Source organism: Eleutherodactylus coqui, chromosome 2 (genome assembly GCF_035609145.1).
Source record: "Eleutherodactylus coqui strain aEleCoq1 chromosome 2, aEleCoq1.hap1, whole genome shotgun sequence".
Taxonomy (NCBI): Eukaryota; Metazoa; Chordata; class Amphibia; order Anura; family Eleutherodactylidae; genus Eleutherodactylus; species Eleutherodactylus coqui.
Window position 1 is genome coordinate 313,730,831 of NC_089838.1, and position 23,549 is coordinate 313,754,379.

Below are 23,549 nucleotides of genomic sequence, written 5' to 3' on the forward strand. Positions count from 1 at the left end.
CAGGCAGGTACCGGCCAGGTGAGCCCCTCCCCCCCAGGTGCAGCGGGTGCGGCCCCTTTAAATAAGTACTTGCAGAGAAGAAACTTTTCAAGTTCTTCAACTGTGACTTATAATAGAGCCCATTTATATCCTGGAAGGAAGTATAAGTCCCATCACGTCTGGCTGGGAGTTGTAGTCCCACAAGGCTAGAGGTCGCACAGCAGCTGGCAGCTTTTCCCATGGACTTTCACAGAATTTTATGCATTTCCCACAATCCCTTGCACCGCAGCCATTCGCTATCGATGGCATTTTGGTTTGTGAATATTAATCCAGCATGGCAGTGTAGACTGACACACACAGAAGGGAGAATAGTGGCTTTGCATTACCCCCTTCACGTGAGCGTATGCGTATTAGTGGAATGAACGTTCCTCTTTTTGTGCGCGCATCAATGTACTTTACTGTACTTTTTCCGCCCCAAGGCATGTTCCTTTGCACGCAGCAAAATAACGCGTTCCGATTAAAATGGCTAATTAGTCTAATGAGTTCCGTATGTTCTTTTCATTATGAAGTGTTTCACGCATCTCTTACAGTATTGCGCACGCTTTTTCGCACCCCCATTGACTTCTAGGGGGCTTTTGGTGCAGGAAAATAGAGCGTGCTGCGCTTTTTTTTTCTTCGTGCGACTGAAATGTACAGGTAAATCCGCGCATGCGAAGGAAATCAGTGGCTCTGTTCCTTACGTATTGCGTGCGCAAATATCTGCAGCGCGTATTTTGGGGCTGAATATTCCGCAGGAGGGCGTATTCCTTAAAGCTGTGACGGAATATTCCGTGAAATGTCCCCAAGAGGCCGACCGTGTGTGATAACGTACATTGCAATATTTAGGACATAAGGGAGATGGAATAATACCTCGGCAGCGCCACCTGTTGAAAGGCAGCATTCCTGCAAGTCAATGTCAGACTTTATACATTGAAGAAGGATAAGCTCTGTTCATCCAAATGTATAGGGCTACCAAGCTGCTTGTGGTGTCATGTTAAAGCCAAACAGCCGTTTGAAGTAGGGCCGGGAATACTGAATTACAGCTGTCACTTCTCAGTCAGTGTGCAGAGGGGAAGGAAGCAGTAGAGAAGACCTGTGATTCTCCTCCTGTCCCCGGGGGAGGGTAACAAGGACTTTTGTTCATTTAATCAATCAGAAAAGGAGATAAGCCCCCACACACACTATGCCGTTTAACCCTGCAGATGCTGCAGTCATTGCTGACCATGGCATCTAGTCTTAAAAAAGGCTAACATTTGTTATGGCACTAAGGGGTTAAAACGCACTTACAGCCTCTTGAGTTCTGCGCCAAATATATATTTAAATCAGACATAAATTCAAGTTCTATAATAAAAAAGGGACATTTTTGGAGGTTTTTTCCAAAGTGACTGTTAGGGGTTAAGGCTGCGCTGTGTCATCGGCGGCAGGATGTCCGTCAGCGTTTGTCATCCTAACAGTTGGTACAATTTGACCACAAGTTGGGACGGCGCCAGACACTTCTGAGAACGTCACGCGATGCTGGCAGCGGGGACAGGAAGGAATAGGGTGTGATCGCGGCAGAAAGTGGCGCTGTTTAGTGGGGTAGTTGGAGCAGTTAAAGGGAGCATCCCCTCCCGTATTGCACTGTGGATCCTAAAGGTAGACATTGGATGAGTAGAGCGCTGCCCCCTACTGGAAATCAGCAGCACTACAGAGCTGCCAAGCTTTAACATAAGTAGCACTGCAGCAGAAATGGCCCTCGCTCCGAGCACGGGTCCAGCCCGCTGAGGCTAATTTCACACGGGCGACTGCAAAATTTGGCTGTGAAAAATCAGCCCATATCGCGCCCCCGGAATGTGCAATTTTCCCACGAATGTGAGGCTTGTGTGTCCAAACTGGCCGGCCGTCTGTTCTCCTTGCAGTTCTGGATTGTTGGATGAGGAACGACCCCCGATGTGATGTTGCGGCCCCCTATCAGACACAAGCTCCTCATTTATTTCCACTTTTGTGCTAGTTTGGATAGTGTCCCCCAGTGTGTTATAGCTTGTGCAAGGAGGGGTGCAGAGTGGTGTAGTTATAGGGGGCGCTCTATAACTACACCACTGCCCCATAAGACAACCCCAGTACTAGAACCGGCACATGGGAGGCCGGTACAGATCCTTCCGCCTCCAGTAGTGCAGGATGCAAGGAAAGCGGCCTCGTCCCGTCTCCTCCAATCCTACATGTAGGACGTTTTAGAGTTTACTATATATAATAAAGAAATAAATCTTATTTGTATAGCGCCAACTTATTCTGCAGCGCTTCCAGGTAATTTATTTATTACCCCCTCAGCAAGCTGGGTACTCATTTTACCGTCCTTGGAAGGATGGAAGGCTGAGTCAACCTGAACCATGCAGGGATTGAACCCTCAACCTTCAGGCCGTGAGCGAGAGCTTAGGACTCCATACTGCTGCCTTAACACTCTTAAGCCACTAATATATATATTATTATTATTATTTTTTTAAACCGCTGCAGATTTGTCACAGAAGATTCCCACACAAGGTGACGAAGGGTCCTGAAGTCTCCTCCACTTGTACTGTAGCTGCTGCAGCATTTACTGCCTGTGTGAAGGCGGTCTTACGCCAGATTCATGTGGGTGCAAATCCCACAACCGCCCACGGACCCCACACATTGCGTGTCCCACACTAGTCCAAAGAGGAAAAAGAAACATTCTGCATTCCATTACTTCCACCCCCACCCCACACACACGAAAAGAGAGGCATACCTCCCCAAACCCCACACTGTAGTGCATTTTGTAGAATCCTTTTGACCTACAGATAGCATCAGGCTTTGGAAAAAATAAGTGACTTTTCTCCTAAAACCCAATATTGGAACACGGCTTGAAATTTTTAAAAAAAAAACACCTTTGTTTCCCATAACAACCAATCACAACTTTTTTTAGTGTGCGTTCCCACATACAGAGCGGCTTGTGGCTGTGCTTCCATCCAGCTGCGGCCGCCAGTACAAGCGCCATTTTGCCAATAAGCCAGTACCTGTATGTGAAAACGCAGCCTCAGGCTTCCACAAGTGCTAAAAGCTCCCTAACAAAAACTCCTGCCAGCCATCAGGTGACCCGAATAAACTTGACCAACATGCCAGGACCTACCCGGCTCAGGCGCTGAAATGCAGATGCCACGCGAGCACAGCCTAAGCTGAGAAAAAAAACACACACGAAATTTGTGTGTTGCGTGGGGGCTTGGGCAGAAACATGGCAAATGAAGTTCAATGTGGATAAATGTAAGGTTATGCACATGGGCAGGAGAAACAGATGACACCAATATACACTAAATGGGGTACAGCTAGGGAAAAGTGAGGTGGAAAAAGACCTGGGGGTACTGGTGGACTGTAGACTAAACTGGACTAACCAATGCCAGTCAGCTGCTGCAAAAGCTAATAAAGTCTTGGGATGCATTAAAAGAGGTATAGGGGCGAGGGACGAGAACATTATCCTCCCACTATATAAGGCACTTGTCAGGCCTCACATGGAATACTGCGTACAGTTCTGGACACCGGTGCTCAGGAAAGATGTTACAGTACTGGAGGGGGTTCAAAGAAGGGCAACTAAAGTAATACATGGAATGACGGGACTGGAATACCCAGAGAGGCACCAAAACTGGGATTATTTACCCTGGAAAAAAGACGGCAACCAAATAACCATGTATAAGTACATGAGGGGACAATACAAGGATCTCTCCCAGGATCTGTTTACACCCAGGACCGCGACGGTAACAAGAGGACATCCGCTATGTCTAGAAGAAAGCAGGTTTCATCACCAACACAGAAGGGGGTTCTTTACTGTAAGAGCAGTGAGACTGTGGAACTCTCTGCCTGAGGACGTGGTGATGGCAAAATCCATAGAGGAGGTTAAGAGGGACTTGATGTCTTTCTGAAGAGGAAGGATATTATAGGCTATAAATCTTAGGTTAATTGTTAATCCGGGTATACAGGCAGGTAGGAACTATTAGGGGTTGATCCAGGGAACAGTCTGATTGCCATTAGGGAGTCGGGAAGGGATTTTTTCCCCAAAAGGGCTAATTGGCTTCTGGCCTTGGGTTTTTTTTGCCTTCCTCTGGATCAACAACACAGTAGGATAGACAGGCTGGACTAGATGGACATTGTCTTCATTCAGCCTTACGAACTATGTTACTATGTGATGCACCAATATGAACCCCGTGCTTTTGAATAGGGTCATGTACATGTGCGGGAAAAAACAAACAAAACGCAGCATGATCCATCTTTGGGCGTTCTCTTAGAACACCTCGCCAACTGCTCTGAATCGCAGGAAAACGCCCGCCAATCCCCCGATGCGGCTAAAAGCCACACGGCAGGATTGCAACTTCACCAAAGTGATGGGGGGCATTTAAGAAAAAAAAAACCAAAAAAACTGACACAGAAAAACGGCTTGCATCCGCCCGTACATCACCCGTGTACGAGCGCGATATTTGACCGAGTTTTACGGCTCTATATCGCGTTCAACCGTGTCTAGGAAGCCTAAACCCAGCGTCACATGGGTGAACGAGTATTGTTTTTACATGAGCACAGCGTTTTTGCAAGCGCATTGGCGTATTTTACTGTACTTTCATGTAGATTTGCGCACAAAAAAAAAAAAAAATTGCCACCAATTGAAATGGCCAATTATTTCCGGATGTGCCTTTTCCCGCACAATTAGTGGTTCACATCTCTTTGCGTATCCCCATTGACTTCTATGGGGACTTTTGGTGCACAAGAATACAGAGCATGCAGGTTTCTTTTTGTGCAACCGAAATGCACAGGAAAAATAGGCGCATGTGAAGGAAGCTACTGAAATCAATAGCTATATGATGTCGGCCTTCGACCCTCTTGACTACTATGGCAGAGAGTTGGGGGTTTTACACGATGGACCCCACAGTATGGAGGTAAATGGTTTACAGATGGAAGGAGGAGCGGTATGAGGCCTCAGATCGGCCCACCACAGTAATACAGCGCGGACGCCGAGGGGCCCAGCAGAGACCCCCATGTGGAGGTACATGTGACGCCCCCTCTGGGACAGAATACGCCGGAGCATCATACATAAAACCTATCACAGCGGCGAGAAACAGGAGGCCACGATCTATACAAAACCTTTATTAATTATTGATTGGATCGTTCATTTCTGAACACTTAAGGCGCAAATTTATACAAACTGCAGGGAGCAACGACATTTGGTATCTCAGTAAAGGTGGCGGACAGGATTATATATATGTACAAACACTCCATGCAAATATATATAAAAACTAGTAAAAACAAGAAAATAGGAACACAGTCCAGTTAATGGTGGGTATAAATATGGCGGCTGGGCGCTAGGATGGAGCCACAACGGTCAGGCAAGGTAGTGTAAGAGGATTCTGCCATCAGGGGAATAATTCAAAGATCAGCACTCCCTAAAATGGTAATGGGAAAGCTGGGCGACAACCAATATGGCTGCTATTACTGCATGTCCTCCATCTTGGACTCCTGAATGGCACATCTGCCTGGTTATGCAGCGATATGGGATGAGGGGGCTATTTGGACATAACCAGCCAGACTCAGGGGTCTAGGAAAGATGGGTTACAAACTCAACCCAGGTTTCCTGGAAGCAGAGATCAGGATCTTAGCGCAGTTTGTCTGATACAGAGCTCCGAATCCCCTATGTAGACAGAGCTGATAGAAGTAAAGGGGTTGTGCCAAGATGCCATCCCTTCTTCATATGTCCCAAAAGGGCATATAACCATCCAAGAGTGGAGTCCCCCACCCAAGACTCCCGATATGTCCCAGAGCAGCGTGTTGCCTAGTAAGAGTGGCTACCATCCCAGCAGCCATACTCTATCCTGTAAGGTTAGGTCTGTCTGAACATATAGATTCCGTCTAAGAATTAAGGCAGAATTTTTCAGCTTGTAGCTATGCAAATACTTGGCCGCGGATCAGCATGTGGGATTTAGCACTTTGCAATGGGCAAGTCCACGTGTGGAATTTCAAATGGGGATTCAGCACCTTTCCACATTAAGAGTTGACGAGACACTAATTTTCTGTATGTAGAAAAAATCCACGTCATATAGACTATGGCGTGGATTTTCATTGAGCGCAATGGGTTGCGGATATGCCATGAAATCTGCCACCATGTGAACATACTACATATTCCCTGCTGCTTCCACTACAGGCTGGCTGCAGCTTACCCCTTGCAAAATCATCTGCGCCAAATAGGGCTTGCCATCAGCTGATCGCCTTTGCAAAAGGGTTGTTCAGTTGGCACAATCGATTTTTGGATTCTGCTGTCACCACTAGAGGGAGCTCATTGTAGACTGTGTATACATAGAGCTCAAAAGTAAAAGTCCATGCAGTGCGCTCCCTCTAGTGGTGACTACAGGTAATGAGAAGGCTGTTCTATGGCACTGCAGGGGATTTGGAGCTCTGTATCAGGAAGAAGGAGCTCAAATGCTGTAGAGGTCAATACCATTTTTCCTGGAGGAAGAAGCGCTTTAAGTTATTATAAGTGACAGCACATCATGTATAGACATTCCATATCATGGCGTCAATAGAGTGACATCACTGGAGACAGTATGGCGGACACATATCCAGCCTGCAATGATATTATTACACACAGTGGTGACATCACAACAGTCATTTCCCGTCCTGGTCTTTGTTCTTTTTGTTCAGCAGTTTCTGCAAGTTGCTCGACATGTAAAAAGGTTTCTCTGAGGAGCCGTCGTTCCTTTCCAGATCTTCCACTGTGCAGGAGGGAATGGAGACATGAAGATGGTGGCAATGCCAGGGTAAGAGGGGTACAGGGAAGGGTATGTAGGGTTAATGATGGGGTGTACTGGCATAGAAAGAGGCACATATCTGATCTCAGGTCATGCAATAGGTAAAACAAGGCACTGGGGTAGTTGGTAAGTTACATACATGATGTGTTTCGTACACATGAAGAAAAGGTAGACAGACAGATTAACCCTTGGAGGCTTCCCAGGCCTCCAGTCTAACACCAGCTCCATTATTAAAGCTACAGCCCATCCGACACCACGAGATGCCCCGGTCTCTCTCAGGCATGAGGTACAGAAGAAGGAGGGTTAGTGGTATCAGCATAGAAGAGATGTACGGTCAGCACCGCGGGCGCCTTCAGCTTTGGCTCTCACTGGATTTTAAGAGCTCGGCGTCTTTTTTCCACAAAATGTGGCTGAGTTCCGGAGACATGTAATATGGCCGCTCCAAGGAGCCATCATTCCTCTCCAGATCTTCGCCTTGTTAAGCATCAGCCCCATCAGCAAGACAGATAGAATGAAAGACAAAGTAGGGAGGAGAGGTGCGCAGAGGAGGGGTACAGAGCCAAGGTATGTGCGGTGTGAGGCACAGGTTGGAGAGAAGCATGCAAGGTACAGAGAAGGGAGGGGTAGGGTGCAAGGAATGAGGACAAGGCACAGAAGGGAAGAAGAGGTGCAGGAAAGGCAGGCAGAAGAATGGTAAGAGGTGCAGAGAAGAGTGGCACAGGGTGTAGAAAAGTGTGGTGTGAAGTGCAGAGAGGTGGCAAACAAGTTATAGAGAAGAAAGGAAAGAAGTACAGGGTGCAAAGAAGGTTGGTGCATAAGGAACAGAGAAGTAAGAGGAGACACAGAGAAGGGAAGCACAGGGTGCAGAGAAGGTTGGTGCATAAGGAACAGAGAAGTAAGAGGAGACACAGAGAAGGGAAGCACAGGGTGCAGAGAAGAGGCAGCATGCAGGTTACAGAGAAGCAAGACAGGCACAGAGAATGGGGGTGCAAGGCACAGGGTGCAAATAAGGGGGAACAAGAGTTATTTACAGATACAAATAAGGGGTGCAAGGAGAAGGTATGGAGACAGATTGAAGAATTAGATAGAAGTGGGAAAAATGGAAAAAAGAAAAAACAGGATTAGTGTAGGATAGTGCATCATATCAGTAGAGGGGTGAGAGGATAGAGAGGACATTGAGCAGCCCCCCTGTCTTTAGTTAGAACCCTGATGTAGCACTTTGATTGCTGCAGTGGAGGAGAGCGGTCAGCACTTTAAAAGGATGTTGGAGGACAGTGCCTGGAATCACCCGTCAGACAGCAGCCATCCAATCAGCTGCCTTATTCAGTGCATCTCTAGGAAGGGGTTAATCCTCCAGCTCTCCTCCCGTTAGTCACTGTGGAGCTACCCTAAGTATCGACAGGGGGGCACCCATAAACACCGGTAGAGACAGAAAAGATTGCAAGCTTTTAAGTCCATCACCACTCCAGTCCTAGAAGTGTATCCAAATCACGGTACTTACAGAAACACAGGAAGAGGGTGTCCACACACATCCCGTATACGCTGAAGAAGCCGTGCGCGATAAGGTAGGAGCCAATCACTACCGTCTGTGCAGAGAAAGATAAATCATAACATCTGGAATGTATATACAGCAGAGGGGTTCAATACAACTATATACACACGCAGTACACAATATCCTCCAATGGAATAGCCCACCGAGCCCCCATTATATTCTGAATACAGCTTTAGAGTTGTTGGAGTTCTACACTTTGGATAGAGACCCAAATCACCTGTACATAAATAATTTCTCTGTCTGAAACCACCACTAGGGGGAGCTTAGGAGCTGCATACAATTAAAAAAATATTATTATTATTTATTTATTTTTTTAAGGGCAGATTATCACTTTACTATATAGTACATCAGTTACCTCCTATACAGAGTCTACAGTCCGACTCTTCGAAGTCTGAAGCGGCTGATACAGACTATACATTATCTTTTCTGTCCCTTTAAGAAAGGCTCAGAAGACACCTGCTTTTGGAAACACTCACCAGAATTGGTACCCAGTAGTAATTAAGAGTGGGAGCCGTGTCCTGTATAATCCGGATGCGCTGAGTGAAAAAAAAGAACGCCAGGATCCCTGCAAGACATTACAAATTCATGAGGAGATCTGATTGGTCATCTGAAGGAGCAGCGAGGCCCGTCATGTAGAAGGAGTCTCCTCAATCAGGGCCCGTTCACATTAGTGTTTTTTCGACTGATCCGGTTTCTGTTTTCCGTTTTTAGTATAACCGGAAGTGAAATGGAAAGTATCCGTAAGCTTTCCACTTACATCAGCTTTTAAAACAATTCCGTTTTCTTGCGCAGCTGCTAGACATGGGGAGGATTTTTGCAGGATGATGGTGATTAGCACTGGTGCTTTGCAGTGCTTGAGCCATAGGTTCAAATCTCATCAAGGGAAACATCAACTTTGAAAAATTCCTTACAGCCATCACCCTTAGAGCTTGTGCACACTTGCGTCTTTGTTGCGCATTTTTTTCACGCAATTGTCAATGGGACTTTCTAATGTTAAAAACGCATCACAGAAAAATTGCAAAGCACAAACTTGCGATGCGTTTATAATATTAGAAAGTCCTATTGACAATTGCGTTAAAAAAACGCTGTGATATTGCTTGAAAAAAAAAAAAAAAAAGCGCAAGAAAAACGCAAGTGTGCAGGAGCCCTTAGTAGGATTTGAGCCTACAACTCCAGCAAGGCAGCAGTGCTAATAACTGAGCCACCATGCTTCTTTCATTACCAAAGAAATAGAAGAGTAAGAGTAAAAAAAAACAAAAAGAACATAAAAACCCAATGCCGACGTCCCCCTCGGTCAGATTTGAACCTTCAATTCCAGCACTGCAACAGTGCTAACAACTGAGCCACCATGCTGCTTGTTCTTCCTTTGTTCTCTGGGAGGATGGCAACATAGAAAGTCTATACATATGTTCTCTTTGACCAAATTTGGACCTAGGACCCCAACACAGTGCCAATGACTACGCCACCTTGTTTTTTTCTCCTCCTCCTCCTCTTCCAGGGGAGAAAAAGAAGAAAGTGAAGGAGGAGAATGAGAACAAGCAGCAAATCTTCTGCTCTGGAGAAGGAAGCAGCTCGATGGCTCAGTGGCTAGCACTGTTGCCTTGTAGCACTAGGGTTGTCAGTTCACGTCTGACTGTGGACAACATCTGCACGGAGGTTGTAGGTTCTCATTGGGTTTTTCTCTTCTCCTCTGGAGAAGGGGGAAGAAAATATATAAAAAAAAAAAAGCATGGCTCAGTCATTAGCACTGGTGCCTTGCAGTGCTGCAGTTGTAGGTTCAGATCTGACCAGGAAGGACATCTGATGTAAGAACAAGTGTGGTGGCTCGGTGGTTAGCACAGTTGCCTAGCAGTGCTGGGAGTTTTAGCTTTGAGTCTGACCAAAGGTGACATCTGTAGAAAGTTTTTCAAAGTTGATGTTGTCCTTGCTGAGATTTGAACCTAGGACCCCAGCGCTGCACCACCACCGGCAATGGAAAAAAAGATGGTCTTCCAGTTCTATTCGCTTCACATGGAGTATAAAAATTTTTTTTTTTTTTTTAAATGGATTATTTTCCGAATCTGGAAACAAAAAGTGCAGCAGTCCGTGCGGTTCCCATGACAGAACGGCAAAACAAATTAAGACGCTAGTGTGAACGAGCCCTCACTCAGTTTCATTGGACGTTTCAGCTTGTATTGTACTTCAGAGCTGTATTTTGCTGGTTGTCACTGGAAGCAGCAAGCTTACAGTCAGACACATTTGTATTCGGTGGCATTACTGTATAGTGAATGGTATAAAGACTTCACAGAATGCAGATCAAAGGACAAGTAGGGAATGTTGGGAGATTTCAGCTCTGAAGGCTGTAGTATTGTGAATACAGCTCTGGACATTAATATAATTCTGGAAGCGGCCAGCCCATCACAAATTCAAAATACCATTAAACATCTTCACTTTGCTGGCAGCTTTAGACAAATGGAAGATCACCATGCTCAATGTGGTGAGGTCACTTGCCCCATCTGGGCATCTCAAGGCGCTCGTGGCCACCCCTGGCTGTAATCTTATACTTACCTACACAGCCTACAACCAGCAGTTTTCCCAGGAAGAGCAGGAAGTCAGTGACTTTATCAAGGACTGCAACTCTGCAGGGACAAAAGAAGCAGAAGAGGGATGTTGTTATACTAGTCAACCACCAGGGGGCAGTATTGTAAGAGCGGAGTTCAGTAGCTACTAACTACAACCAGTCGATCTGATTGAGGATTTGAGTGCATTCAGGGTAATTTCAGTGTGTACATATAGAAGCCTGATAGTCAATGTTATTGGTAGTCAGTACAGTATACGATGGCTGGAATATCAGCACCGGGTGTTACTATGTGCAACTATGGGTCACTGACTAACATGAAATTCACTCACCGAATTATGTTTCGCATAAGCAGGAAGAAGGCGTTCCGAGCCGATGTGCAGAAATTGGTACCGTAAATGGCAATCTGTCAAAAGACGGGCTTGTTAATGTCGGGGCATGCTGGGAGTTGTAGTTTTGCGACAATTGGAAGCCATCACTTCCTCTTACCATGATGTAGGCATTTCTGTTGAGGAACTTGATGAATTTTTCAAGGCACCAGAAACAGCACTTGAGGCAACAGAGGAGGAAACGAGCGAATGTGTTATCTGCTCCTGTATGGGGGAGAAAAAGAGTGCTTTAGGTTGGCTTCACCATTGGCACCAAGTGTGGGCACAAAACGCGGCAACTTTGTAACACCTCTTCATTGACTCTTGCCGATGTCACTTAGTTTTCAGTTTGTAAAGTGGATAAGAAAAGTAAACTTAAAAAAAATTGATTCTGGAAACCAGAACTGTTACACTGATGGGGAGGAGCACATGTGGGGAAGGGGGGCCTCTATCAGAAGGTCTGTGTCGTGCACCACCCCTACATTTGGGATCATTATTAAGCCTCAATGGCGAGTGGCTGCAAAGTGTTCCGCCTCGGAGGACCGGGCACATCCATGTAATACACAGCGCATTCAATTCAACCATGTAATGCTTCAGATTTCCTGTGGGGGCGCTGCAGCAGAATTGGCCATTTACTGGCGAATTCAATCACAAATGGTCAACTCCATTGTGGTCCCACCTCCCGGATACCCTACAAGCAGCTTATCATTAGGGGACTCTGCTAACAAGAAGGGATTGTCCGAAGAGAATGGCTTTAGGGCACCTTCACATGTAGTGGAAATACTCTGGATTTTCAGCAGCAGAAACCCACAAGGCAGCGCACACCAGGAATGGCTACTGAGCGCCGCTGGTCATGTGATGTGGAAGTGGCATCACATGAACGCCAGCGGTAGGGCTCAGCAGCAGTTCCCGAAGTGCGCCACACAGGCCAAAAATCAGATCTGCAGCTGTTAAAATCGCCACATAGGGTGCAAAATTTGACTCCGTTTTTGATGCAGAAACGCTGCGGATTAAGTGAGGGAATCCTGCATCATTTCCACAACATGCGAATGCCCCCTCAACCACTTAGTGACCACCCTATAGTGTTTTTACGGCCTACCGTTGCAGGACATGTATGGAGGGAGATCGCGCTGCAGGTAACATTGGGGCCGATTGGGCCTGTTAACACTTTTAAATGTCGCTGTCAATTCCGATAGCGGCATTGAAATCTCCCGACCGATGTTCAGGGGTCCCCTACAGCCCTTCCCTCTCGCGATGAGATCACAGGGAGCCATGTGGGTGTCATAGCAGCTGGGGGACTTCTGAAAGGCAGTCTATCATACTGCAGGAGCGATCAAAGCATTACATGTTGTGGTCCCCCCTGGGGACTAAAAGAAAATGTAAAACTAAGATCAATAAAGTTTTACTAATTATTTAAAAGAAAAAAGTAATTAAAAAAAACAAAAACCCTTTTGCCATTTATAATAAAATTATCTTAATCATAAAACAAAAAAATGCATATTTGGTATTGCTGTGTCCGTAAAAGTCTGATCTATCAGAGTGATGCATTATTTACCCCGCAAGGTGAACGTAGTCTTAAAAAAAAACAAAAAAAAAAAACAAACACACTCCAGAAATGCGCTTTTTTGGTTACCTTGTCTCCAAAAAGCCGTATGTATTCCAAAATGGTACCAAACGCAAAACTACAGGACGATGAAAAAATAATGAGCCACCGCACAACTACGTAGGCGGAAAAATAAAAGTTATTGCGCTCAGAAGATGGCGGCAGAAAATAATTGAAAAAAAATTAAATCTCTTTGAAACAAAAAATACAAGTAGTACAGAAAAAAAAACAAAAACAAAAAAAAGACACAAACCTACACAAGTTTGGTATCGTAGTATTTGTACTGACCCATAAAATAAAGTTATCATGTTATTTTTGTTGTGGTTTGTGGGCTGTAGAAACAAGACACCGAAAGATGGCGGAATTTCATGTTTTTTTCCATTTTTCACCACTTAGAATTTTTATGTTTTTCACCACATTATGTGGTACATTAAATAGTACCATTAAAAAATACAACTGGGCCCTCAAAAAAGAAGCGGTCAAAACAGCGACATCGATGGATAAATGAAGGAGTTACAATTTTTTTTTTTTTTGGAATGGAAAAAAAAACAAAAAAAAAAAACCACAGAAAAGCTTGGCCACTAAGGGGTTAAGGTTGGACAGATTGCCAAATACTGAAAACCTTTAATTACTGATGACTTTTCAATTTGAATGCGTTATTTTACTTACTTGAATCGCCGCTCCTGAGAGCCGGTCACATGCTGCGGTTAGAGGGTTTAGCACATTAGCGCCCCCTGTGGCACCCAGAATATGAGAAGAGGATAACGGCAGAGCTCACCTTTCAGTTTGTGGTCCAGATATTCCAACATGACCCTGATCAGCTGCACGATCGCAAGGATTAGAGACCCGAATGCCAGGGATCCAGTGTGGTATCTGAAGGAGGCAATAAGGGGGTAGATCAGTGAAGAGAGACACTTTAGGGGAAATTAAGGGCAGTTTCAACCCATTCAAGACTAAACCTGTAATGCCTTAGGAGGGGTTGTCTGAGTCATGTGAACGATATCCAACAGGTCTCCCATGGTGTAAAATGAAGCAACTGGCTCTCCGCTGCCCCCTGCTGGCGGCTCCGGCTCCCCGCTGCCCCCCTGCTGGCGGCTCCGGCTCCCCGCTGCCCCCCTGCTGGCGGCTCCGGCTCCCCGCTGCCCCCCTGCTGGCGGCTCCGGCTCCCCGCTGCCCCCCTGCTGGCGGCTCTGGCTCTCCGCTGTACTGTTTGCAGGCTGCAGTCCGCCTGTTGCTGCCCGTATACTCGCTGCTGCAGCCAATGATAGCGATTTATTCCCGAGTGCTGACTGAATCAGCCTGTTTGGAGCCAGCTCTGACTGAAGCTTCCGCTAGTATAAATAAGAGGCTACATTCTGCAGTACGATTACACCAATAACACATTTATACAGGGGTTTTTTTGCAATTTAGTTTTTTTAAAGTGTGGAAAAGTATTTCCGACACTGCTGGTCCTTTTAATGATTTCATTTCCCTGGACAACCAGTTTAAAAGGGGCTCTCATACTTCTAGCTGTTTTCAAACAGCTCCTTGCGTAGCACAGTGGTCATGGTTGGTACTGCATGCTGAATCCTTTTGAAGCGAATCGGGTTCAGCCTGCAGTACCAACCCAGGCCACTGTGCGATGTACGGAGTTGTCTGAAAATGGCTAGAAGTGGGAGAACCCCTTTAAGGTTCTTTACATTAAAAAGGGAAGATATCTGTGGCTCTCCAGCAGTTGCACAACTACCGCACCCAACAGGCACAGACTTGTATGGGTTGTAGTTTTGCAATAAGCTGGAAAACGTTCTGTATGCCAACATGGAGCCTCCATGCCAACATGGACCCAGTTGTTGTAACCCTCTTCAATGCTGGACAATGACTGAACAACATTTATATAAAGCCTCACCTGAGAGCCCGGCCCAAGGAAGAGAAAATGGGGAACGCTGGCATGTCATCTGGCTTCTTGAAGGCCCAATAATAAGAGGCAAAGGCCCCAGCCAGAGTCACCTGACCGAGAGCAATGGCAAAGTTGGCCAACCAGAGAAACATGAAGAAATTGTAGACCTGGAAGACGATCAAGTACTTGTGGTAGTAGGTCTCTCCTCCGTAGAAAGCAAACTGGCAGGTGGCATCCGGGCAAAGGCGTGTAACGTTGGTGACATTAAAGGTCTGCGAGGAAGAAACAGTTAAATCTGAACTAAGAAATAGAATGACAAATGTAGAGATGGCAGCGGGGGCCATCTGAAGGCTACAAATTATTGGTTCAACCTACACAAGAACATCGCTTCCACCATAGAGGACTGCAGTAAGTGAAGTGCCTATATAGTGACAGACCTGTCCATGGCTTGGCGGGCACAACGGAATATACCCACATGCTCAATGAGAGCCAGAGGAGCATTACAGGTGAACAGCCGGGTACTGGCAGTAAAATACTCGTTGCATAGGTTGGTCACCCAGAATGCCTTTTTCAGATCACCCCGTGTATGTACCCATCAATATACACGATCCTAAAAAAGGTCATTGGACACCTGTGTAGAGCTTGTTGACCACTAGACTCCTCTACGACACAGAGAATAGATTTCACCCCGTTACCAGAGTCTGAGAGGGGCGCATTATTGGGATGTGAGAAACCGGATGGTCGTATCGATGAATTGTCCCCCACCGGCCGTTCTGTCCAGACTGTTAGGGGGTGTTGGGACCAGTGGAGGTGTGAGGGCACACAAGGTGACCGGGCTCAGGATGCCCCCTACAGACCACCAGTAGAGAGGAGCGTCTGACCAGACTGTTAGGAGGTGTTGGGACCAGTGGATGTGTGAGGGCACACAGGGTGACCGGGCTCAGGATGCCCCCTACAGACCACCAGTAGAGATGAGCGTCTGACCAGACTGTTAGGAGGTGCTGGGACCAGTGGATGTGTGAGGGCACACAAGGTGACCGGGCTCAGGTCGCCCCCTACAGACCACCAGTAGAGAGGAGCATCTGATTGTCTGACAAGTACCAGCAGCTCCAAGTGTTTCATTGTGTGCCATCCAGAGACAGGGGGCACCATCATTATAGGCCCCGGTGTCTACGGAACCAGTTTAAGGCACTTGACTAAAGGAGATTTGGTCTCATGGCCCCCCTTACTTGCACAGCTTTTCACAGCCACCGATGCCTTTATTTGCAGTGGTGTCATGAACTATGAAACTCAATGCTACGGAGTAGATCCCGATTGTCTTCAGCGATTAATCCAGCTTTAGTTTGAGCACGGCGGTGTTCGTGTCTGGAGACCTCGGGGTGAGCGTCTCAATCTTGCCTTTGCTGTGGAGTGGCACACTGCCCCCTGCTGGTGTGATGCTCTAGGGGCATTGCATATGACAGTCAGTCCCCCCTAGTAGTGGTACAAAGGACAATGACAGCTCAGCGATATGTTCAGGACGTCCTGCAGCCACATGTGTTCCTCTCATGGCGGCTTCCAGCAGGATAATGCTCGGCCACACACACAAGGGGGTCACAGGCAGCCCCCATAACGTTGTCACACTTCCATGGGTGCCAGATTTATCGCAAATGGGACCATCTGGGATGCCAACTTCCACAGCCTAGGAGTTAGCGGAATCTAGAGGCTCAGTTACAGCATATGTGAAGCGATATGTGGAGGACACCATACTGAACCTGTATGCCTTCATGCCTGCCCTATCACATCTTGCATCCAAGTTATAGTCAGCCCAGTAGGGTACTAGAGCCTCCATTTCCGACCATATCACATCTTGTATCCTAGCTAGTGGTGGTACAACAGGGTACTAGAGCCTCCATGCCCACTGTAACACATCTTGTATCCAAGCTAGAGGCGGTACAACAGGGTACTAGAGCCTTCCTTCAAGGGGTCAGTTTTCCATAATAAATGAGTTTAATTAGTGGGGATTATTGGCCATAATGACATTGGATACCGTTGCATACTTTCTATTAACGTCTAATACGCATCCGCTGGTATTTCCCTCCATCCATCCTGCAAACATCAGAAGATGGGCGCTGTGAGTGTTTCCTGACCCGACGTTCCAGTTCATCCCAGAGGTGTTCAGTGAGGTTGCAGTTGGGACTCGGTCCGATCGTCAAACATCCATGTCCTCAAACCAACATAAAACAACGTTGGATGTGTGACAAAGTGTGTTGTCTTGTTGGAAGTATGGCCGACCATTCCCAGAGTATTGTCACCTCCGTGTTCATGGTTCTTGTCACGGCAACCAACAGACCGAGACCATGCCACGCAAGACATCCCCAGACCATAACGGAGCCTCTGCTGTACTTAACTGTTGGCACAACACACACAGGCAGAAGGCTTTCCCCAGGATCCTCCACACCCAGGTACCTCCACCTGATGGAGTCATACGATTCACCACTCGATAGAACCGTCTTGACGATGCTCCTTGCACACTTGCATTACATGGACGACTTGTGTGCAGCGGCATAATCTGGACATCCAGTAGCATGCAGTTTCTGCCACAGACTATGGCGGACACTTCAAAAGGGTCCACATCTTATGTAGGATGGGTTAGGACACGCGACTGCTAATAAGACATGATCCGTTCTATTGACAGAGGGTCCAAATACTTTTGGTAGGATAGTGTATAGGCTTTCCCCCCACCTCAGCGAGTCAGGATTTCATTAACATGTCTGTCACTACATAGGCGATCACCCAGAATGTGTATCCAAACCAGAAACAGGTTCATGAAATGCCAACACACTATTGCTGCCAAATCTAGGCAGTTTACCCAATTGCCCATTCAGATCATGTGGCACAATGAGGGTGAACAGCCCTGGCAGGAACATGCCCATGGTGGCCTGCAATCACGTTCTGAGTGAACAGCTTATGTAGCGGCAGTGACACGTCCATGAAATACAGGATTGTGCTTGGCATACATAGGATCTTGCTGAACATGAGGGTACGCAGCCCCCGTGCTGGAATGAACATGCTCCATGTTCACTAGGAACATTCTGGGTAAACAATCTATGAAATGGCGAGTACATGCTCAGTGTGCTCGTGTGTACTGTCCATGTACCACCGCTTCATGGTGGGCAAGAAGAATCACCGATCACCCTAATGAATCCAATGTCACCCTTCCCCCCTTTTAGCAATTGGGGCAGATTCCCTAGTTTTTATTGCCTTTAGGTTATGGTCACTGATCGCGGCCAGTGGCTCCTCCTACTTCTCCCCGCCTGTTACAGCCACCATCATCACCCTCCTGTCAAGTAAAGCAGACACTGCACCATTCGGTCTATCGAGGCTCCAGTCACTGATGCCCAAAGAGGACACACATGCTCGGCCTAGCTCTTAAAGAGCCAGCACCTGCACCCAGCTGTCCTTTCCCAGCCAATCGGGTAGGTCCCTGGCTATTTAGGACACCCTTGCCCACTGCAGAGTGCATGGGCGTTTGGCACTGCAAAGGTACTATTGTATTCTGACTTACTCCTAGTTTGAGCTGTGCCCAATTTACCCAGCTTTCCCATCTTCCTTTGTCCTGACCTCGGCTTTGTACTCTGATCACAATGTATCTCTTTGCTTCCCGCCCTGACCCTCTGTGTTTCTCATCATTACGCTCTGCCTGCCTGGACTTCCACTTTAATATAACTTATGTTCCTGTCTACTCCTCCAGTAACACATTACGGTATTTCGGACCCAATCGTATCAGCTGTCAGTGGATAGAGACTACTCTTGGGGTAACGGTCTGGGGATCCCCGCAGATAAGACCATATTCAAATTAACCCTCTCTAATCCACTGTCTGACATCTAAAGACATTCTGATTGAAGGTTGTACAGCTCTGATGTCGGAACACATCCGGCAGGGTATTCCTACTGTATATTACTAGCCGCTCAGTTGTCGGGGGCCTCTCTAGCATGTCCCATACTGCATTACTGGCTCTAGCCAGCAGATGGCGCCATTGTTTAATGGCAGAAAAAGAAAGCCCCCTAGGAAACCCTGAATCCAAAATTGGATTGCAAAGGGTTAATAGGCATAAGAGGTGAAAACCACGGGACCCTCTAGGTGCTGCTCTCAGTAGATAGATTAGTTAGTCAGTGGCACAGTGAGCAGAAGAACTTACCTCGGGGTCACAGGTTTTGCCAGCGTAATCACACACCGTTTCATTAAACACCTTATAGACCGCCTCATTAGAGGTAGAGAGGAAACTGTGGAGGGGTTAAGGACACATAATATAGATCTGAAAGAAGTCAATCATTAGCGCCGCATACGCATTACATTTTCTAGTGGGCTTGTAATTATACAGCAGCTAATCTGAACAAGCACAGCTGTAGTATAAAGCATGGTGAAAGGACACAAAAGTCTAAGTCTCTAATGAGGAAGGAAGAAAAATTCCAGACAACTCCAGAATTCAACAGACTATGAAGCTAGAATAGAGTCACTAGTGATAGCCATGTCCGAATAGGACAAAGTCACCCAAAGTCTATGTCCATTATGTAGGCTAGGTCTTGCCAGTGGTAGTGGTGGTCATGGTGGGGGAACGGGAAGGACTTCTTAGAAGAATAATCTCTTCGGTGAATGGTAAATATGACAAGGACGAGGATGTAAAGGATACACTGCAGTGATGGCCCAATAGGCAATACAGAGACAGAGCAGCAGGAACGTAAAGAGGGGGAACACCAAGGAGCACATGACTTGTCCGACCGCCCTGAGAAGAGAAGGAGACAATCAGTAACCTGCCAATAAGGTCCCAAGATACAACCAGTTACATTTTTGCGCAACTCCTTGAGGCTGCACTGTGATGTGGGAAATTTACCTGCAGTCCTATGTAAGTCTATAGATCAGAAAATCTTGAATTATCATGCATTGTACTTGTTGACAACCCTACTAGAAATCTGCCATCCTTCTATAAAAGAGGGTCATGGTTTTATAGTTCTGCAGGCTTTAGAGCCGAAATACCCAAGCATTTCCCAATTGTGCAGTAATCCTACGTAGAAAAAAAACTTAACGCCCCCTATTGCAATACTGGAGCTCAGCCACTAGAGGGGGTGTCTGACAACCATTCCCAACACCAACCAGAGTAGTGAGTGCAGTTCAGTACTTTATAGGTCTTATACCACAATTGCATGTTATCCATAATCCACCCCTGCCAATCTTGATAGTGGAAGTTCCGATGCGGTCTTGTCCCAGACTTCAACTAGTCCCTATAGGACTGTATTGTATGCAGCGCACCAAAGTCTGTAAGATGAACCATCATTCTAAAGTAACCCTCTTGGACATGGCCATGGCCATGTAACACCCAATCTGGTCCTCACCTACTGGCTTCTTTGATGAGAGCGATGGCGATCAAAATCCTTTTCCGGAGGAATATCAGTAGGAGGATGATGACGACTTCCATAATACACAGAATGATCACTGGAGAGACAAGACTGAGATGTCATATGAGATATAGCGCTCAGGACCACACAAAACCTGGTCACCAAAAACCAGTACCCCCATAAACTGGTCACACCATTCTTCATTGCTGGATACACTGGTACTGAGAGGGGAGTTTCAAAGAAAAAAACCCCAAAACACAGGTCTTACTAAATGCCAGCCATGTCTGCCGCAAGTGTAGATAAACCCGGACGTCGCTCTGGAACCCAATCTCTGTCAATTTGACATCAGAGCCGGCTGTCCCCTTCAGTCGGGCGTATTCCATGTAACAATGGAAGATTCCTGCAGGTGCCAAATGGTAAGTAGATTGTAAGGATGGTAATGGGAGGACCAAGAAAGATCCAAAGTTCGCACTCGTTACTCACCGTATCCCATCACCGCAATCAGCAGCACAATCATCACCCAGATCATGATACCAGCCAAGAATCTCAACAAAACCACGAAAATCAAGCTGATCAACATGGCGATGACGAGACCGCTGTAAATGATGGTATAGAGATTAGCTCCAGGAAGGCATCTGTTCTCCTTGTGGAGATCCAAGCAGTGCTCGAAGGGAAGGTCTACAGATTAGCCTTCTTCCAGAAGGAAGATAACTCTCTCTAATGCCCCCCATTAGCCAACTAGACTAGAGTTTGTACAAATATGTGAAACTGATCCACCAAGGAAGAAACTTACATGATTATCCAGTACCACGACACGGTGTAGTCCTCGAAGATCTTCATGGCCACCTGCCGAGCCTCCAGCACCACGTTGGCTTTCCTGTATGGAAAGAGATATCGGATACTCTAGAAGTACTCTAATAGAAATATGGCATGTACGTGGTCCATGTTCAGTACATACTTGGCTCCTTCCACCAGATCAGTCACATTGCGTTGTTTTTGGTCTCCATCATAGAATGTTGTTGCGTTTCCAACCATGACCACCCCTTTCTTGACGTTAATAGCCGGGAAGCATCTTCTAGTAACTAGAAAACCCAGATATGGGTAAAATGAGAACAAGTGGTGCAGAGACAGTTGGGTAGAGCCATGTCATGTGACAGTCAGTTCCTCTGACTACAGGGTGGCAGACAAGAGGGAGGAGCTATGTGATGTAGTCTGCCCCTGCCACTATGGGATGACAGAGTCTGCTCCTCCTACCACAGGGTGACACAGACAAGTGGGAGGGGCTATATGATATATAGTGTGCAAGTCCCATCACATGGTGACAAAACAGAAGGGAGCAATGGAACCACCGGCTACAGGGAGCAGTCTGAAGTGACTACTCACATGGTTTGCTCGGTGTCAGCATAGCTGGACAGTCTCTGTCTCGGAGCACTTCCACCGGACTCTGAAAGAATAATATAATGTACAGCAGGGATTAAGAGTATATAATAAATCATTGCTCCCACCTCAAATACTTGCATGTTCCTCGTTGCTGCCATAGCACCTAATCTAGTACTGCTAATGCTGGGCGAAAACCCAGGGAGAACACAACTCCATGCAGATGTTGCCATTGATTGGATTTAAACCCAGGACCCAAGCATTGCAAGACAATGATGCCAACCACCAAGCCCCCATGATTTACTGCTCATCATCTACCTGGCTTCCTCTAATTACCATTTTTCCTGTTGTGTTTGATAGGAGGAGTCTGTTAGCAGCTCTTTATATAGTACCAATGTAATGTATTATGAAGTTCTGTACAAGATTGAAGGTGGGCTCCACTTGTCGATCATATGCTTGTTGGAATATTACAATAGGGAGGGTCCTGGACCGTGGGCTCCTAGAATGAGAAGGTCTAAAGGACCAGCACCTTTAAGGCCCATTGAGACGGATGCTTTTCTTACCCAAATGCTGTCCATGTATTTCATGGACAACACTGGGACCCAGTAACACCAGTTAGGCTGTCCACAGTAACATCAGTGCTTATCTCCCTGGCCTTTACACAGACCAATTCAGAGTCTATACGGAGTGAACTATGGATCATGTGATAGTTTGTCCTCCGTAGAGAATCATCCCTGTAAGCAGCACAATAAACGTGAACAGCTGCCCAACAGGCGCTCGCTTCTTCACTGATCTGGTGCAACTGCACAGGGGCTAACAACGGCGCAAACGAGTATTTCTACGAGGGTTTGTGCCCAACTGTTAGCCTGTGTAAAAGGATCTTAAAACCATAGACGCAAACCGTGCAGTTGCTGTGGTGCCCATCCCTGGTCGGCCACAAACCTTGGTAAGAATCAGACCCATCTATTTTGATTCAGCACTATAATGGAGCCCCCAGTCTGATCCTTGCTATAGGACCCTCTCTCAAAGTGACCCCCTTGTTTCAGCACATATCTTCAAAGTTTGTGAAATTGGATGATATGCATTAAATTCTGTCCCAGGACCGAAGGAGGCAAGGGGTATATTACCTGCATTTGTTCTTCCCTGTACTCCGCCCGAGTCACTGGTTCTGGGTTCCACTTTTTGGCCATCCAAGATGGTCAACATTATCTTTAGACTTCTTAATCCCCATAGTGTATTGGTAGTGCTAGACTACCAATGCACTATACCTGTTCTCTAATTGGCCAGTGCTGTTCACATGATCAGCACCGGCTAAAGAGGGAGCAGTACCTAGATACTAAACTGCAGCCACCATCTTGAACAGACAAAAACTGGGACAAGAGCAGGTAATGTAACCTTGCTCTGGGACAGACAGTTGTCTCAAAGCCGGAGGGTTGCTTTAAGTTTTTGTTTGTTTTTTTTAAATAAATCCGGTTATTTAAATTTTGCGATATAGGGCAAACCGATACAGAATACAGCCTGCAGGCCAGCGAGCTTCCAAACAAAGAAAGGACTGAGCTTATGCCAAAGTAACCGTACATATACAGAAGGTAAAAAAGGTAAATATTAACTAGTTGTAACATGTAGGGGTAAGAAGAAAAAGAAAAGTGGGGGAGGGGAGGGAAGACAAGGTGCAAGCATGGGAGAAAGGAAAATAGTTAGCATTAAAAAAAAAAACCAAAAAAAAAACAAACTGAGATTCTAGGAGATGATGAGCGATCTGTGCTCCAAAGAATTCAAAAACGCCATGCGATAGAACCATGTGTTTTAAATAATTTGTCCTGGGTCCTCCATCCACATGATCTTCTATATTTCATGAAACCACAAGGAGACTGTTAGGGATGCAGGACTGGGCCGCATTGACCAGGTGATGTACCTCAGAGCGGATAATGGGATGTCACTAAGATGTAGCAGGGATGTGAGTGAGGAAACTTATAAGGCCATGCATGCTCCTCCGGGAAATATATACAAATAAGGAAGATGGAAGAATAACTCTGCTGCGCCATCTAT

The 23,549-nt window shown here is 46.4% G+C and overlaps 1 protein-coding gene across 2 annotated transcripts in view; it reads right to left on the reverse strand.

The window, feature by feature from the left end:
* Nucleotides 1-5,120: 5,120 nt before the first annotated feature.
* SLC44A2 (solute carrier family 44 member 2 (CTL2 blood group)) overlaps nucleotides 5,121-23,549 on the reverse strand; it is a 64,004-nt gene continuing 45,575 nt past the window's right edge. For both annotated transcript variants that reach the window (XM_066593588.1, XM_066593589.1), the window contains exons 7-22: nucleotides 21,507-21,567; nucleotides 21,082-21,205; nucleotides 20,917-21,000; nucleotides 20,607-20,719; nucleotides 20,392-20,523; nucleotides 20,121-20,220; nucleotides 19,421-19,513; nucleotides 18,929-19,013; nucleotides 14,757-15,019; nucleotides 13,650-13,744; nucleotides 11,390-11,493; nucleotides 11,233-11,306; nucleotides 10,891-10,961; nucleotides 8,820-8,908; nucleotides 8,293-8,377; nucleotides 5,121-6,755 (exon numbers count right to left, since the gene is read on the reverse strand). In XM_066593588.1, the coding sequence (XP_066449685.1) occupies nucleotides 6,649-6,755; nucleotides 8,293-8,377; nucleotides 8,820-8,908; nucleotides 10,891-10,961; nucleotides 11,233-11,306; nucleotides 11,390-11,493; nucleotides 13,650-13,744; nucleotides 14,757-15,019; nucleotides 18,929-19,013; nucleotides 19,421-19,513; nucleotides 20,121-20,220; nucleotides 20,392-20,523; nucleotides 20,607-20,719; nucleotides 20,917-21,000; nucleotides 21,082-21,205; nucleotides 21,507-21,567 (1,680 nt within the window). In that variant the 3' untranslated portion in view covers nucleotides 5,121-6,648. The remainder of the gene's footprint in view (nucleotides 6,756-8,292; nucleotides 8,378-8,819; nucleotides 8,909-10,890; nucleotides 10,962-11,232; nucleotides 11,307-11,389; nucleotides 11,494-13,649; nucleotides 13,745-14,756; nucleotides 15,020-18,928; nucleotides 19,014-19,420; nucleotides 19,514-20,120; nucleotides 20,221-20,391; nucleotides 20,524-20,606; nucleotides 20,720-20,916; nucleotides 21,001-21,081; nucleotides 21,206-21,506; nucleotides 21,568-23,549) is intronic.